Here is a 17,519-nt window from a genome sequence, read left to right as displayed (position 1 = left end):
TTTAGGGTTTGGATGTTTCATGATGACACATTCGAGTCAATTACAGAATATAAGGAAATGGAAATACCTCACCCATATCTTGTGGGTGAGGTATTTCCAAACTGCCTTCTCAAACAATGAGTTAGTGTTGAGGTGTTTAATGGCACTGAAATATGTAGTCTAAGTTTGTTTGATTAAACTTCCAAAAGGATGGCTGAAGAATGTGTTCAGCACCAGATTGAGACAACGACATGTTGGTCTCAAGTCATCCATCCACAGGGTCAGACGCTGCAGATTTTAGATTCACTAGCTTTCCGTACTTACATGTCAATGTTAAGGTTGTGGGCTTAAGTCAGATTAATAAAACTTTTCTTTTGCTCTTCCTGAAACCACTTCTTTATACTTTTGGAATTGAAGTTCCTCACTTCATCATGCATTTATTTTATTCTATTCTGTTTTTGGATAGTCCTTTCATCGTGCTATATAAATTACGGGCTGGGTAGATCAAGAGTGAAAGACATTTCTGATAGAAATCAAGAACTTGTTGCTCATTGGAAAAATCCCTTACGCATTGATCCAACCTGGGTTGGGCCTACTTTATCACCCTCTAAGAATGCCCTGTTTGCTAACCAGCATTGTCACCACTGAAGTGCTCACAAGCATGTGTGGCTTACAAAAAAAATTGAATGAATGGCCTTTGGGTTCACTGTACAGATTTCACAACAATGGTGCAATCTCTGCATCTTCAATGGAATGTTCCACTAATGGAGGCAGACGGCAGGTTGCAGAGTAGTATTTCAGCATTACAAGCCAAATGGTATCATGGTTACATGATAAAAAATGACTCCTTGGTGTTTTTATTTTAGGTTTATTCATAGACATGTTATAGCATAAAAAATAGGATTCAAGGCTTAATCAGTTAGCATAAATTAATGCACAAAAATACATTAATTGTGATAGTTCTTGTAGAATCCTTAAAATCCTTAAGAAGGGTTGTTGTATCCTCCATCTATGCAGATTGGCTTTTACGGTGAATATGGGCTTAAAGTACTTAACATTAAGAAAATTCCCAAAAAAAGAAGGGTTAATAACTGTTTCACATGTAGAATATTTTTATTTTAATGTCCTAAATCTGGATGAATTAAAATAACCATGGATACGTTGTTAATTTCCAGTGCTTTGTTTGGAATATTTTGCAGGTAATGACTATCTGAACTCTGGCATCACAGTAGCTGACATTCTAGTTTTGATTGTTTGTTTCTTTTTTACATGAGTCTTTGTGCCTTTAATTTTATCTTTGGCGAATGAAAAGCACACTCGATCGGCTATTACAGAATATTCAACCTCTTTAAATGCAAAAACTCCCAGGCCGCTTTTGCTTTGTGTTTTTGACTGATTGTCCATCTGTAGGCCACCGCGATGCTCTGTCCAATCAACTTTGATGCATCTAAGCAGACAGCATATAGATGTACATTTAAGATTTCACACAGCGGCTTCTGTCGTCTGTCACATCATCAATAAACACTAAAAACTTGGGGCCATCTGAAGCCCATAACATCCCACAATTTTCTTTTAAAATTTCATTCAAGTCCTGCTTTGTCTCAGTTGGATGTGTATAGGGAAGACTGTATAGTGTAATGGTAAGCTTGCCACCTTTCATGTAGCTGACCACGCTTGGTATCCTGACTGCATGGATTGCCACACATGACAGACACTTCCCCCAGAAGGGGTCCTGAGGCAAGACATATGGGATATGAGTGTAAGTCACTTTGGAATGCATAAACATAATATTGTTCAAGTTTCTTTTTTAAAAGCTTCATGATGTTTTTGTCCAAATTAACTCTGTTCTTGTGAATTATGAATGGTGTTGATTTCAAAGCAGCAGCTTCCAAACTCAAATGCCACATTTGGAATGAACGACAGGCAGGCCAGATGAAGAAAAAGCTGGCAATGGTTGGCTTTTGAGTCATAAATCCAATTCAATTTGAGCCCATAGAGAATATGTAACAAAGCTGCGATGAGAAAACATAGGGTCAACCATTTGAGAGGCAGGTTTTGTTCAAACCAAGAAACAGCCCACGGAGTGGCAAAACTAAACTAGGTGAGGTTTACCATGGCCATTGGTTCATTAGGTATTGGCATCTGGGATTGGAGGATAGCCATTGATTAAAAAAACAAAACAACAAAAAACAAACAAACAAATCTATTCATATATATATCTATCATAAGTCATAGATAGATCAGAAGCAAAGCAGGGTTATTCATGAGTGAGTCTATTTTAAGGTCTTTAAATAATCAGTGAAGTCTATATACATATTGAATATCTTCCTGGATTATTTTCAATGTCAGGAACTACCCATAAACATGCCAGATCCTGAGATTGGTGTTGCTGCCTTCATTCTACTGAGTCTTGGCCTTGCCATCACTAGTCAAGGTGAGTGCACTTTGTGACTCGGAGCATACGTGAATTTTCATTAATTGCTGTGCTCACCCCTCCGTAGAACACAGACAACTGCCAAAACATCTGCTTCTATAGCGGTTGATCAATGAATTGAATGCATTCAGTTAGCTGCTGCTAACCCTCTTAATTCATAAGGAAACATTGTGGATGGGGACAAAGGATGGATGGACAGGTTGCCTGTATGTAAAGGTAATTAAAAACCAAATATCTGTTTGAGTCTAAAAGATGACATTTCATCTAACATTTACTAACTATGAACTTCTTATTTTTAGGGTTGAGTGTGAAGATCCTGATATTAAAATTTCAGACTTGACTGAGGGCCTTCCACGTCCACACACTTACTTGTCTACAGTGAGCCGCCGATGGAATCAGGATACATCATGAAAGGAGCCCCTAAACTAACATTGACTTGTCAATGGTTGCCTGGGCTACCAGAATATATACGGGTCACTATGTAATCAATGGAAAAATATTCTAAACGTAATTATATGGTGTTTCTGTCTTCCCAGTTTTTGTCAGTAAAAAAAAGATAGGAAAGTGCTGTATAACCTGTATAACCGAGTATTTTCAGTTTCACTTTAAGTGAACAGTGGCGAACAGACGGGCCACAGTTACAAATTTATTAGTTATACCCTTAGTTGTTGCAAATTTTGCAGAAAATGTCGTTTCTGAGTATCAGTTATAACACCTGAAGAAAAACAATTTCATCCCAAAGTGATATAGATTTATAGCAAACCATTTAGTTATTTCCCAAAACTTGTTAGGGTAAACTTAGCTAAAAGAGGGGTGGTGGGATCAGTGTGGATCTATGAAGGGCCTTTCACTTTAGTTGTTTGCTACTGTTGAAAAAGCTGTCGACTAACAAAAAACTAGTGTACCAAACTGGTTGGAATTTTTTGATTTATCAGTGTATCCCGTGTGTTCTGTTCAATGACATGTCATCTACAACAGTCTGTAATATTCGAGTGACAATCATATCGTCATATTTTTAGATATCTTATCATTTTGTATTGTTTCTGTTTTATCCATTGTATTACAAAACTGTTATTTCAGTACAATAAACAGTTTTGTCTCCCTAGACATTCCACACAATGTTTTTTTTTTTTTTCTTGGTCACATTTTTTTTTTTTTAAATGAAGAAATAGCAGGAAAAGACTGTCTGAATGAAGTGTAGTTTTTTTTATTATAATCTCATGTGATCGGTATGCGATCTAGTAGTAGAAAATTGGTGAAGAAGTTGATAGGATGTTCACTTCCTCAGATTGAATCAAATAGGCTTGACTCCATTGTATCACTTTCCTTATTTGAAGATTTCCATTGTACCACTGAAATGACGGGAAACTGTGAAAAGCTCACGTTTCCCCATGTTTTCATTGGTAGGTTAGGCCAATGGAACTCTGATCATAGGCACTGCTGGCTATAAAAACTGCTGTTATTCTTCAGAGTAATAACATGATAAAATTGCCTGATAGAACAGCTGAAGGACTTTTTTTGTTTGTTTTCTTTTGTCTGACGCAACGTTTATTTCACGATAAACTGAGCTTGTTTGAGCATAACATGTTCACAGGCTTAAGATATGATTCAAATACTTATTTCTTTACTCGAATGCATGACATGCAGTAATTGTACATCCAACAAATGTTGTTGGACTTTTTACATGACCCAAAATGTTTTGTGAATCCACACAACTAAGATACATGTGTCTTTCCAATAACTACCATTGTAAATTCTCGTAGTATGTTCAGAGAGAGTCGTTTACGCGTACTTTTACGTCGGTTAAGCACATTATGTCACTTCTGGCCGCGCCCACTTCCGCGAAGCGGTTGAAGTCGTTAAACCAGCCAAGTCCGCGTCCACCATCGTGATTCTTTATCGTTTCGTCGACAAGTTGGATACATCTGAATCTATTTGAAGACATTTCCTTTTTCGTCTAACCTACAAGAGAAGGGATAATATACATCGTAGCATCAGGTATATTTTGTACGCTTTCATGGTGTCACCTAAGCTAATCTTTAGCTAGCTGGCAATTTGTTGAATTTAACATTTTATCGTTTTTTACCAGATCGAGACATTCAGGTGAAATAAATGTATGCATGTCTCCCATCTAGAGGATTTAGCGGTAACTTCGGCATAGATCCTTTTAATTTTGAAGCTAATTCGGGATTATTGTGCTGTTAGTTTTGTGACGCATTGCTGCCCACTGTGTCGTTAAAGAAGGCTTAAAGCTGCTTTACTTGTTTAGTATGGCCTGGAATGTCACGATTGTATAAGCTTTTTTTTTTAATATATTTTTTTTGTGTCCGTGTTTGCCGAATTTGCTGTGGTGGATTTGAAATTATAATGTGGTTCCCAAAGATTAATTGGACGTTAAAGATTCATTGTATGTTAGTTTGGTAAAAACAGACTAAATTTGCATGAACTACGGCGTGCTATTTGTGAACTTGCGACCTGAACTAAGCAAGGTGTATAAAACGGATACCAGCCTTTGTATAATTTTTTTTAAAACGGAATGCTTTTCTGTATGTGTAATATTCTTTATCTTAACCCAGGTTACGCTTGTGGAATTGTCAGTTTACCTTGGCTTGCATGGTTTCATGTCTGTTGGCAAACAGATCAATCAGGGATTCTGAGCTCTAACCATTGTTGTCTTGTTTTCAGATCCTGGGATGGGTGTCGCTGCCTTCATTCTACTGAGTCTTGGCCTTGCCATCACTGCTCAAGGTGAGTGCACTTTGTGACTCGGAGCATGCCTGAATTTTCATTAATTGCTGTGCTCACCCCTCTGTTTCACTCGCTTGTCTCATTTTTCCTGCAGCTCAAAATTGTACGAAACCTCAGGGAGGACCCGACATGAGTTTGACTGACGACCACATTCTTCAAGATACTTTTCCTGACGGGGCAAGGGTTAAATTTGCCTGTAATGTTGGCTTCACATCTGTAGGAGGGTCTGCATACGTCACTTGTACTGGGGGCACTTGGACTGCGGTGACGCTGAAATGCGAAAGTGAATATGATCACTTAACTATACGTTGATATTCTTCATACTGCAGCAGCAAAATATAACTACCTAGTTAAACTTAATGGTTAATTATATCTTACCACTATGAAAACGCTGTTTTATGTAACTATCTGATGGCTACTCCTAAGTTACATTGTTCAGAATTTTTTAGGGAATGGTCTTAATCCTCTGAGATTTCTTGTTTCAGAGAAGAACTGTGGCTCTGCTGGTGAAGTGGAAAATGGAGATATTGACTACCATGAGGGGACTGAATTTGGTGCGAAAGCTTATATCACTTGTCGCCGTGGGTGAGTGATAATTCAGATGATTCATGTTTGTAAAATGAACAATGATGTTTCTTAAACAAAAATTGCCACCTAGAATTAAACTGCAGGAAGATCCACTGTTCAAATAAACAAAATCAGGATCGTATTATCAATGGCTCTGTGTTAAGATTGATAAGTTCAACTTTTTACTTTTCTTACCACTTTCATCAGTTATATTTTAGTTGGAAATTCAGAAATCAGTTGTGGTGCCAGTGGATGGATTGGCAGGCTGCCTGTATGTGAAGGTCGGTTCTCAGTTTGTTACACATTACAAACCTCATTAAACAATGAATCTCTGTTTCAAGTCTAATAGATGTCACTTTATTTTACAGTGGTGACATGTCAGCCTCCACCACTGACTGACAATCCCACTTATTCGCCTGTGGAAGAAGTCTACAACTATGGAGGAGTTGTGGTGTACTCCTGTAGAAGTGGAGACACACTTAATGGATCAAGAGAATTAACATGTTCTGACAGCGGAAGTTTCAGTCCTGCTCCTCCGACATGTATACGTAAGTGTTTTGGATATTATCCTAATCCCACCTTTCTCAATATGTGTCAGCGTAGTCTCAGCACTTTGCAATCTGCTTCCTCGAAGGGGTTGAATGTGATGATGTCCAGATTGCGAATGGTGAAATACAGCTGGGAAGTTCTCGACCTCCACATGGATATAAGTCTTCATTGACGTTTAAATGTTCTAACGGATACGAATTGATTGGATCACGTACCGTGATATGTGACATAAATAGTCAGTGGTTGCCTGGAATTCCAGAATGCAAGTGTAAGTGATTTTTAAATTAAAAAAAAATACTTACACATGATCAGATTAATTAGGTCATGCTTTGTTAATTTACATTTACAGGAACCATGGAGGGTTATGGCTTTTCATTGTCCTTTTTATGTTTTTTTGCAGTGATCAAAATTACTTCCACTACCACCACCACCACCACCACCACCACCACCACCACCACCTCTTCTGGCGGAAAGGATACAACAGGTACATGTAGTCCATGTTTGGGCTCTTATACATCAAATTGAAGTGAAGAACCAGCGGTGACCAGAGGACCCCCACTGGGTCTCCTCATGTCGCCAGTGTCTGAGCAAAACAAAAAGCACATTAACACAGCACAGAGATGACTTCCAACTGCAGGCCAGGACGTACAGTCTGCACCTCTGCAATAGGATGTACAATGTGTTGCCAAATTGATGATATCCCATAAAGTGTATGGTTTGATATGGAGTTGGCCCACCCCCTTTGAAGCTATGATGGCCTCACCTCTTCTGTGAAGGCTTTCCACAAAGTTTAAGAGAGTGTTTCTGGAAATTTTTCTCCATTCTTCCAGAGGCGCAGTTGTGAGGTCAGGCACCGATATTGGACGAGGCCTGGCGCTCTCAGTGCAAGGCAGTGCACTTATTGCACAGGGGGGAAACCTATCACGGTACCACGCCTGAATTCACAGAGATCCTGAGAGCGAGCCTCTCTTTAAAAAAAAAAAAAAAAAAAATGTAGAAGCACTCTGCGTGCCTAGGTGCTAGATTTTATACACCTGTGCCCGTGGAAGTGATCGGAACACCTGGATTCGACTCTCCTTTTTGTTCAAAGTTTGAAAGCTAAAATGTCGGGAAATTTCAAACAACAGTAACCCATTCAAATTTTTCCAAAGAAATGTCGTAAGTGATTCAGATCATGGGCTGCACAGATGAATGTATCAGACTGGTTAAAGTGGTTTGCCTTGTGATGGAGTCGAGGTCATTTTAGCATCAGTGTGTCCTAACAGACGGTAACCGATCGTAATAGATGGTAACCTCTCGGTCAGATAAGCGAAGATTGTGTTTTCTACACAAATGGAGAAAACTAGCAAGCAATTGGGACACCATAGAATCTGACAAGCAGTGTTTGGAAGGATTTGGTATTTTATAGCTGATACGGTAAAGCAACGATCCCAGACGAGGCCGTTTGGAGACGAGGAGGGCGTCAGGAACTTGTAATGGAAGTGGAGCCCCGATGACATTTTTTTTCCAAATTACGATACAGTCTCATCACACATTGTAAAGCTGTACAACACCACATGAGAAAACGCTTAAGATGAGACACTTGACCCTGATGGATGATCATTGTTTATGGTACATTCACAATTCCCAGCATTTCAGGTTCATGGGACCTTGGCAGTTACGTCCTATCTATTGAGAGCTAAGAGGAGGCCGTGCCGCTGCCTTTGTTGTGCAAACAGCACTCTTGTCACTTAGCTAAATCAGCTCAAGGTAACCGTGTGTCTCACCAAACACCGAGTTGGGCCACCTCAGATTGGTGCATGTCAGTGATCAGCAATGGTTGTTGCAGAAGGCATCAACAGCACTCGGGATTAATGGGATATCTTCTGTGGAGTGCTTGTAGCTTTCACCAAATACCATATCCTAGCAGAGTTGAGATTTGAACTGATTTGAAAACATTTAGATCATCATTACGGATAAATAATGAACTGGTTCAAATCATTAAGTGTTTGTTTTATGTTTCTCTCTGGCGTGCATCTGAAGTCCTGTGTTGTACCTTGACCTATCTAATATTTTTTTCCCTGGATTGGCCAATCACGGGCACACCCATATGGTTGTTTCCTCTGTAAACAAGTTTATCATGATTTTCCTGAAAGTGACAATATACTGCAGTGGCATTGGGTGGATTGCTCCATATGACCTCTTCTTCCATCAGCCATAGGGTTTAAGTTTGGTTTATAGTTTGGTAAGAGCAAGTTTGTTATTTTCTAACTTCAGAATACAATTTTCAGGATTAAATACTGTTGTAGCTCCTTCCCAGTGTTTGTGAATCTCATTAGTTACAACACACTAGCCATGGCTTGTCGTCGTCTTATTATAATGGGACAAATAATAATGTGCTACAATGACATGTTTCCTTTCATCATGGCTAACGCTTCATTGTTGTAGATATGTTCTCAGATGCGGTATAGATGAGCTTGTTTTTTTTTAATCTTCTAATTCTACGTCTCTGTTCCAGTTGCTCCCAGCCCCAAGGATCCAAACAGTAAGCTGTGAAAACAATCTTTAATGTTAAGTCATTTTTTTTTTTGGACCCGTTCTATTCCCAGCTCTTATTTCTTGCTTTTCTACAGATAATGGGAACAGCCTTGCGGTTGGGTTAGGCGTTGGAGCTGTTGGTGAGTTTCATCTTGTGGTACAAACACAAACAGTATGTTTACAATGTGCAGAGATCATGTTGATTCAGATAAGGTCATTATGGCATCAGAAGAGTAATTTGGACATAACACTCTAAACTATGGAAATCCCGAGAAGCCATAATGTTCTTATTTCGATCATCTGACTCATTTGGTTCTACCATTTTAACCCCCTAACACTCCGGTGGCTTGTGGGTAGGCAGTGGGCTGTTTTTTTTTTTCCATTTCTATCAATCAATCAATCAATCTTTATTTATATAGCGCATTTCATACCACAGGCAACTCAATGTGCTTTACATAAAGATTTCTACAACTTTTATGCGCTCTACATTGCTGTTGAAAGTAACCAGAGTTACTGCTGCCAGTTAGGTTTCTTTAGAGTAAAATATGAACTATGGCCATAGGGTTAGTGAAAGCAAAATTGTTCAACTTAATTACTTGATAATTTGACAAGCTTTCATCCAAGGAGTAAGTGTTGTTTTGACGCACTTTTTTTTGACCTTACCTTTTTTTCTTTTTTATTATTTCTTTTTTTTTTTTATTTTTATGAAAACATTTCCTCTGACCTGAATATGTTCTCAAAGGGTCCCAACAAAGTTTGTCTGCAAGTTTACTTGTTAATAGAAATTAGGTCTTTTTTAAAATTTATTTATTGTTTTTTAATGAAAACATTTCCTCGTTAATTACAATCAAAAGGAGTTTTGTTTGGGAGAAAAGGTTAAGATCAAACTTAAATTTGGATATGCAGTTGAATTTTTTTTTTGTAACTGGAGTGACAGGGGGTTAAATGCCACCATTGTATTATTACAGATGTTTGCCTTTCAGGAAATCATCTTCCAACATCTCAAAATTTTTTTTTCTCATCAAAATAGTTTTAGTTTGCATCGCTATATGCATTGGAGTCCGACTCAGCCGAAAAAAAGGGTAAATTTTTGTTTTCTTTTCTCAGCTATGCAGACTAACCCTTGAAAAAGCTTCCTTTCTTTTATAGCTTCTCCACCTCTCCTTTCTCAGCCCATGTGGTAACAGTTTGGATTAGCTGTGCATTTTCTCTCTGTCTTAGCTTTCTGTCCGTCTGTTGCATGTTGAAATTTCATACATTTGTAGGGATTTCTGGCAAATGCCTTTCTCTGTGTCGATGTTGTCATATGCACTGAAGCAAGCACTCTCCTATACAGAGCTGTGGGTCACGCCAGAGTTCTGCCTCAAATATCGTACCAGGGTTTTTGATCACGTCTAAACCAATTTGAACGGATGAAATCCGTGTGAGCTACAAGTGAAATATTGAAAATGTTTTTCAGGACAGGCTTCTTTAGATCTAGAATTTCAAACATGAGATTGATGGTACTGGTTACTGTAGGGTAGGCTAACTTTTTATTCCACATGGTTCGGTAGGCGTTTCTTTTGACAACTAATAACTTTGGATACTATGCATCAAATAATTACTTTTTTATTCAGTCTTCCTCCCACCTTGTAGACCTATTGGACATTCCTTAAAGGGATAATCCGGAGTAAAATGCACTTTAGATCAATTTACGGGATGTTGGGAGTACATACGTTGAGTTGACATCAAAATCATGTCATTCGGATGTGTTTTGAGAATTTCGATTTGACCGTTTTTAGCCAAAAGTGGTTAGCCTGGAGGTGAGAGGGGCATATCATGTCACCGCTACAAAACGCTATTTTTATACCTCTTCTACAGCTCCAAACAACATAACACTTACGTGGTAGTGAGTAGAGGGTCCCTAAAGCCAAACCGAAGTGTCCCGAGGTCTTCATGTGGTCGGATATAGAGTCCAGAATGAATTTAATCAAGCCAGTACCTTTCTGGAAATGTTGCTGCTGCAGCTGCCGCTTAAGACTGTGGTGAAGTTGGTTTGATATTGGTTTGAAAAAAAAAGACACCTTATTTCCTTATTGTGAATATCTGTCGAATATCCAATATCAAACCAACTTCACCACGGTCTTAAGCGGCAGCTGCAGCAGCAACATTTCCGGTGGTGTGGTGGTAAGAAACTGTCGCTTCACAGCGAGAGGGTTTGAATCCCAGCTGGGGCCTTTCTGTGTGGAGTTTGTGCTTCGCCCCACTGTTCAAAAACACGCACGCTAGTTTCATTGGCGATTCTAAATCGAGTGTGAGTGTGCTTTGTTGTTTGTCTCGGTGTGGCCCTGTGATGCACTGGTGATTGTCCAGCCACGATCACCATTACATGGAACAATCGCAATTACAGTGTTTAACTGTGACGAGCCTTCTCGGATAAATAACACCATGACATTATTTAACATTAACTAAGCCAACATTTAGAGGCAGTGTGTAAAAAAAAAAAACCAACCAAAACAAAAACTTAAGTGCACCCCCGTGATTCAGTAGCTTGTACAATCACTTTCTGTTTGTCATTATCAGTCCCTCACCTCCCTGTCCCTTTGGTGTTTTTTTTTTTAATGAGTCGCTGAGGTGACCAGTTGCTGAACCTGTGGGTTACCAACCTTTTTAGAATTGGGGGCTGTTTTTTGCTTTTTCTCCCAGGGTTGTGCAGTCTGACCTGGGGGTTTGCAGTGCCGCATTGCACGAGCATTCTGTGAGGAAGAGTATTCACAAGTGAAGAAGTTTTTCAATCGCTGCCGTTGCGTTTTTCTACTTGGGTTTTGTTGAATAGATAATGACACGGTGTGATGTACCATGTGTTGTTGTTGTTGTTCCCCAAAGGTTGTATTTGCACCGCAGCAAAGAGCTGTCAAGAACTAGATGATTTTCATCTCAGCAATGCACAGAGGGAGGGTTTACTTTGGTTTCTGTGTATTCGTAGATCCATTTAGGCAAACGACAACAGTGCAAAGCAGGATTATTTCCTTTTTCTTGTCTTTGAAACACTGACTGTGGGGGACAGAACTGAAAGCTGTCCACCGTTTTGACAGATCGTAACACGGTGGTGCATTCAGCATGGTGCTGTTTGGCAGGCTTTAGCCAATTCATTATTCCACTGTAGCTTATTAAAACCTTGCCAATTGTCAAGCAGCTTAGTATACAGTTTTTTCTCAATAAGCACTGTAATTTGGCCAGTGTGGATAAGAGTTGAACAAAGGAGGACTGATGCAGCGGAGGATGAAGGACAAGCGGGTATTATTAATGTTTAACGGCTAGCACCGACACATATTGCAAGGTAAGCAAGCGGCAGCCGAGGCTCAGGACGGGTTATTAGGCCTGGTTAGCAGGAGGTTCTGGGCTGAGGGCAAAGCCATATAGATACTTCAAGGGTGGTCGACTAGAGGGGAACAATAAAACAATAAGTAAATTAGAATTATGGACACTGTCCATCCTTTTTGGCAAACAGTGAGAAGGTCTAGTGTTGCCTCTGATGCAGACATGTTGGGGTGAAAAAATGTGTTTTTTTTTTTTTTACTTACGTAGCAGCTTCGGATTCATTTGCTGGCCCATTTTGGGTTTTCACAACTGCTGATTTCATATTTGTAAAGAGGAAATGGGACCTCGAGTCATGTAAATTCTTTTGTGTGCACATTAGTATAGTGAGGAAAAGCATTTGGTTTCCTGTTTGGTCAGAGTTGTTTCTGTGTAATGGCTTAACTGGCTGTATAGGAGAGTTGCTTCAGAACACTGCACTCAATACCAGAGGTCTGTTTCACGAAGCAGGTTTAGTGAAAACTCGGAGTTTTCTGTTTCACAAAGAGAGGTAACTTAACCTCTCGGTCAGTTACCGTAGTAACAGACTCTCTGAACCTAACCTGGTCGGGCCCAGGTTTTATTCAAGAAACCTTGAGTTTCTTTCTGTCTCCGCCCTCTTTCAGCCACACACGCCATTTGATTTCCTCATTCATTCAGTCAGCAGAGCGAGTTCTTCTACTTCTAGAAGTCCTTTAGGCACAGTAAGAGACGACTTTTGTCACGAACATGGCATGTCCTTTTGACAACGATCCCGTGGATGAAGGCGCAGCATTATTGCGCAGAGAAATAAATATTCGTCAGGAGATGGTTATCAGACGTTTAGATGTTTTAGCATTTACAGACAATTATCTTTTTGAGCGGCACCATCAGAACTTTGTTGGGACAAAAGACATAAAAGACATATAAATATTTGTATGAATAGGCTTAAAAAAGATATATATAGGCCTATTATATTTTATAAAGACACTTGTGTATTGGGGTGGACTCCTCAGCCACTGGCCTTCCGTTAGAGGTGGAGGTGCTGGGCAGCACCGGTTTTACGGGCATCTGCCTTCTTTCTGTTGGCTCAGTAGAAGTCTGTGTTAGTTTAAATAGGATTAATTATTTAACAGAACATGATATACATGAGAAGACATTTATGTGTGTGAAAACAGCATTATGTTGGGGATAAAATAACTGCACAGGGAAATAGCCACTTAATATTTACTTTAGAGTGTAAAACATGATCAAAATGAGGAACCTCCATGCTGAGGTCTCACCTGTTTGAACAATGTTTTTATATTTCATCTTAAGCTGCTGCCAAGAGCGCTTCTCCCCCGCGAGATTGCACCTACATGAAATAAATGAATGGGCTACCATTCAAGCAGTTTCCCTGTAATATTATTGTGATTGCAAAGGACTACATTTAAACTTACGCTTTGCTGCTGCAGAGGTGTTGCTCTTCTTTCTAAAAACGTGTTGAAACTCACCGTATGAGCGCATTAAGATTTCCAATTCGAGGTTGGTGAAAAACGTAGCCCCTCCTCTTCCCCGTTGCCATGGTGACTCGTTGAATCAGGGCTCCATTGATGCTGGCTTTTTAATGTTGTGGCGCACACGCAAAACTCAAGGTGAACCTACTCACAGTTGATTAACCTCACTCAAATCAGCGTTTCTGGAACCGAAAACTCAGTTTTCTATCTCAGAGTAGATCAACTCACAGTTCAGGAATAGACTCAGAGTTTGTTGAACCTGCTTTGTGAAACGGACCCCAGGTGTGACACAACTTCTTTTGAATATGTGAAATTGAAATTTGCATCACAACTTTTAGCCCTTTTAGGGTTGACTTTGCCTGTTGAAACTGAAATTTCTACCTTCCTGCTAAAAGATTCAGGTCAGCGTCTGAATATGAATGATTTATGTGACAACAGAACAGTTGGTCACATGTTTCTCCCTGCAGAGTCTTCACATTTCTTTTTTTAATTCTAACAAATAAATCATGTTGTTCAAATCGCATGTGTTAATCTGAATTTAAATAGAATGAAAAAGTAAAATCTGAACTTTGGCACTCAAGGCCAATTGATTTTAAAAGATGTATTTGGACTTTAGTTGGAGTGTACTGCACTCAATGTGTTAAAGCCCATCTTTGTCTCTGGTGCCTTGTTTCTGCTGTTGAAAATAAACTGGTGGTATTTTGCATCTTATTGCAACAGCCACACAGTTGTAGATGTTTTGGATCAAAGAAATGGACTTATAGCTGGAGGCTGCTGTGTGTGTCTGTGGGCTCTTTATAGATAAGTGGTATGTAGTCTTGTGGGTGTTGAACTTTATTTAAACTGCTTAAGGCCCTGTCACACTGTTGCGTATGAGAGAAGCGTATGAGTTGCGTATGAAAATTAATAATATAATTTTCATACGCACGAAAAGTCCTTGAAAATAAAGAATGACTGGCGTATGAGTAGCATATGAACTGCACATGCCCAGCGTACGTTTCAACGCGCCTATATCAGCAGCCTTTCCACATTGCTCCATTATTGCAGTACACGACGCGCTATCAACATCTCTCGAGACATTCATCTCGATCATGCCTCCCAAGAAGCAATCGTCGTTTGCCCGGGCCCTGGGCCGAGGAAAAGGCAAAAAAACACAAGAATCATTCTCACCCAAACCTGCTGAAATGCCTGATGCACCTGCGGCTGATGAGTTACATGCTTCTGAGCGATCAAGATCCCCAACTCCTCCTCCTGACCGCTCCCGTGAATCGTCGGTTGCCTGCCGCCTCCATCTCCGCCCGTCTGGCGGAGATGGAGGCGGCAGACGGGCGGAGGCTATAAATACGCTAGCTGTACGGTACACCTTCATGCCAACATATGGCAATTTATGTCCAGCGTTCTCGACCTATCAGTAACGTACCTATATCGTACCTCTAGCGTATTCAGCGTATGCCTAGCGTATGCTTAGCGTATTAACCATACGCACAAAAGTTTTGAGCATGTTCAAAAATTTATTTCTGCCTCAGGTATGCCAACGTATGCCAGCGTGCTTGAAACGTATACAACCTATGCCTAACGTTCCCCTGGCTTATGTCAGCGTATACCAGCGTATGAGTGATCATTTTCATACGCAACTCATATGCTTCTCTCATACGCAACAGTGTGACAGGGCCTTTAGACACGAGGTGCCCACTTGACATGCGTGGAGGTGCATGTTGCAAGTGTCTGTGGGTTGAATATTGTTACTTTGTCTGCCTTGTTATACATGAGCAGTAATGTTGACCAGTCACTACTTGGTTACAGCCCTCATGGAGGCAATACTGACAAAGCGGCTGCAAAACATGGAGAGGATTTAGCACTTGCGGTAAGAAGATGGATCTCCAAGCACAATTCTGTCAAATTAAAATATAATGGCGTGTTGGTGCAGGTACAGGGTTTTTCATTTTTCAGAATGTTTGTCCTTGATATACCCGGACCTGTCACAATGTTAAAACCACTTGCCTTACATGGTGTAGGCCCAAAGCTGCTCTTTCTCCTCAGGGCATTCGGATGCGAAACCCACTTGGTGTGTCTAGTAGTGTCTGACAATTGGATTTTGCCAGGGGATGCTTTGTCCTGCGGGTTATTAGGTGGAGTCCCTCATGGATACTCAATCTGATTGGGATCTGAAGAGTTTGGAGGCTGATTTGGCCCTCCTTTGGCCCTTTGTCGTGTTCCACGATCCTAAGACCCACAATCTACAGCAGAGCACTGCCTTAAAGCAAAATATTGAATATTGACATCACTCATCAGTGGTTTTAATGTTGTGACTGGTCTTTTACTTTCTTCAGACCTTGTACTTTTTCATTTTCTTGCAGATTTATTGTGCTCCCATTTTCCACATTACCCTGGCTGCTATCTCATCATTTGGACAACTGCCGTTTTATTTATTTATTTATTTTGTTTGTTTAGGTGTGTAAGCTTCAACACATTTCATCTAAAAGTTTAATTAATCTTTTTTTTTTTATTACTTTGGTTCACAGTAAGCATCGCAGTCCTGTTGGTCCAACATTGCTGGATGTAAAAATTACTTCTTAAGAAGATGGATGTGCCCCGGACCAATCCTCCAATGTACAAGACCTCCATGTGCAACGTGGAATATTTGAAATCCTTTGGAAATTTGCGCCCGAATGAGATTCAAACAGCCACCAAGTTGAACGCAATCCTAGTTAATGCTTTAAGCGACCCATCTGCATACCTGATAATAAGTTAGAGCTTTAATAAGCCAATAATAACCCCTTCTGGTCTCATAACCACTTCCTGTTTGAATTTCCTATTCTGGTCACTAATGAACTCCTCTTGATTTTAAACATGTTTGCACTAGATTACAAAACACAGCTGAGCATGAGCTTGATGGCCCAATTACACCAGACTGTGTAGAGGATGACTTCAATGAAGTCATTAGGAAAAAATTCATTTAAAACTAACAAGAACTTTGGCTGCTGTTAGTTTGATGCTTAATGAAATGTTGCTGTGGCTACCCAGTAATGCCCCGTTTGTACACTTTAACTGGAAAGGAAATGGGGGATACCACTGATGGTTTTCGTCTGTGTTGAGCAGACCTTCTGAGCAGATGAATCGGACTTTCTTTTTATACAAGATTGGGATGTGTAAAACAGTCCCTCGTATAGTGCCTGAATAAAAGGACAGAACCTTTTTTTTAGTGTGTCAGTTGTATGATTGTAAATCGCCTTCATGTTGCAGGGATTGGGTTAAGGTGAATGATCACCCACGAATTCAGTGTGTTGCACTGCGTAGCTTCAACAAAGTAAGTCACAGATATCATATTAAGGATGTTAATCTTTTTGATGAGACAAATTCAGGTTTGATTATTGCTCAAATGGATATTCAATTTGTGGCCAATTTTCTCCTGAAAAGAAAGATTCATAATTGTATCGTAATGACTGTCTCACATAAAGATCTTTTGAAGATTATCTTTGAAAAGTTTTGCACTTGCTTAGGATTTTATTTATTAAAATAACATCTGTCAAAGGGTATTGTATGGAGGTATTCGTAGACTGTATGTTTTCTCTTTGGAATCAGCTTACAAAATAAAAGAGTGAAGAAAAGAAACTCCTGTTGTGTTTGCAATGTCCTGCTCATAAATACATTGGTAGTGCTTGGCAATGGGTGATCATGGAATTTTCTCTTCCTACATTTAAATGCAAACTTTCTGTATATGCAGTGTTTACTGTATGTTGTTCTTGCATCCAGTGCAGTGAGATGAGACCTTTCAAAGGGATGATTTAAAGTTGATGTCTAAAGCAACATGCCTAAGATGGCTTGTGTCTAGAATAAAAAGAATTGAATAGATGATTTAATATTGCAGTGCCACCTTGTGGCTGAAAGACGAACATAAATATTCTCAAAGAGGA

General features: G+C 39.7%; 1 protein-coding gene across 4 annotated transcripts; it reads left to right on the top strand.

The window, feature by feature from the left end:
• Positions 1-4,248: 4,248 nt before the first annotated feature.
• On the top strand, positions 4,249-17,217 carry LOC142389951 (zona pellucida sperm-binding protein 3 receptor-like). Of its 4 annotated transcripts, XM_075475212.1 has the most exons (13): positions 4,249-4,411; positions 5,099-5,161; positions 5,256-5,444; positions 5,647-5,746; positions 5,936-6,009; positions 6,097-6,276; positions 6,363-6,545; positions 6,678-6,761; positions 8,775-8,801; positions 8,890-8,934; positions 9,825-9,876; positions 15,409-15,469; positions 16,128-17,217. In XM_075475212.1, exons 2-13 carry the CDS (start codon positions 5,107-5,109, stop codon positions 16,128-16,130), a joined length of 1,053 nt encoding a protein of 350 aa, XP_075331327.1. In that variant the 5' UTR covers positions 4,249-4,411; positions 5,099-5,106; the 3' UTR covers positions 16,131-17,217. The 4 variants fall into 4 exon arrangements, with proteins under 4 accessions (XP_075331327.1, XP_075331329.1, XP_075331328.1 ...); XM_075475214.1 differs by lacking the exon at positions 9,825-9,876; XM_075475213.1 differs by lacking the exon at positions 15,409-15,469.
• The last annotated feature ends 302 nt before the right edge of the window (positions 17,218-17,519 follow it).

Source organism: Odontesthes bonariensis, chromosome 10 (assembly GCF_027942865.1).
Source record: "Odontesthes bonariensis isolate fOdoBon6 chromosome 10, fOdoBon6.hap1, whole genome shotgun sequence".
Lineage (NCBI taxonomy): Eukaryota > Metazoa > Chordata > Actinopteri > Atheriniformes > Atherinopsidae > Odontesthes > Odontesthes bonariensis.
The sequence above is the reverse complement of the archived record's forward strand: the minus strand, read 5'-3'. Positions and strand labels throughout refer to the sequence as shown.

What these genes read in the sequence shown, in the direction of transcription:
- LOC142389951 (XM_075475212.1), top strand. Translation starts at nt 5,107, where the DNA reads ATGGGTGTCGCTGCCTTCATTCTACTGAGTCTTGGCCTTGCCATCACT. An exon ending in TGCTCCTCCGACATGTATAC is followed by an intron (nt 6,277 to 6,362) that starts GTAAGTGTTTTG and finishes GCTTCCTCGAAG; the next exon opens with GGGTTGAATGTGATGATGTC. An exon ending in CGACTCAGCCGAAAAAAAGG is followed by an intron (nt 9,877 to 15,408) that starts GTAAATTTTTGT and finishes ACTTGGTTACAG; the next exon opens with CCCTCATGGAGGCAATACTG.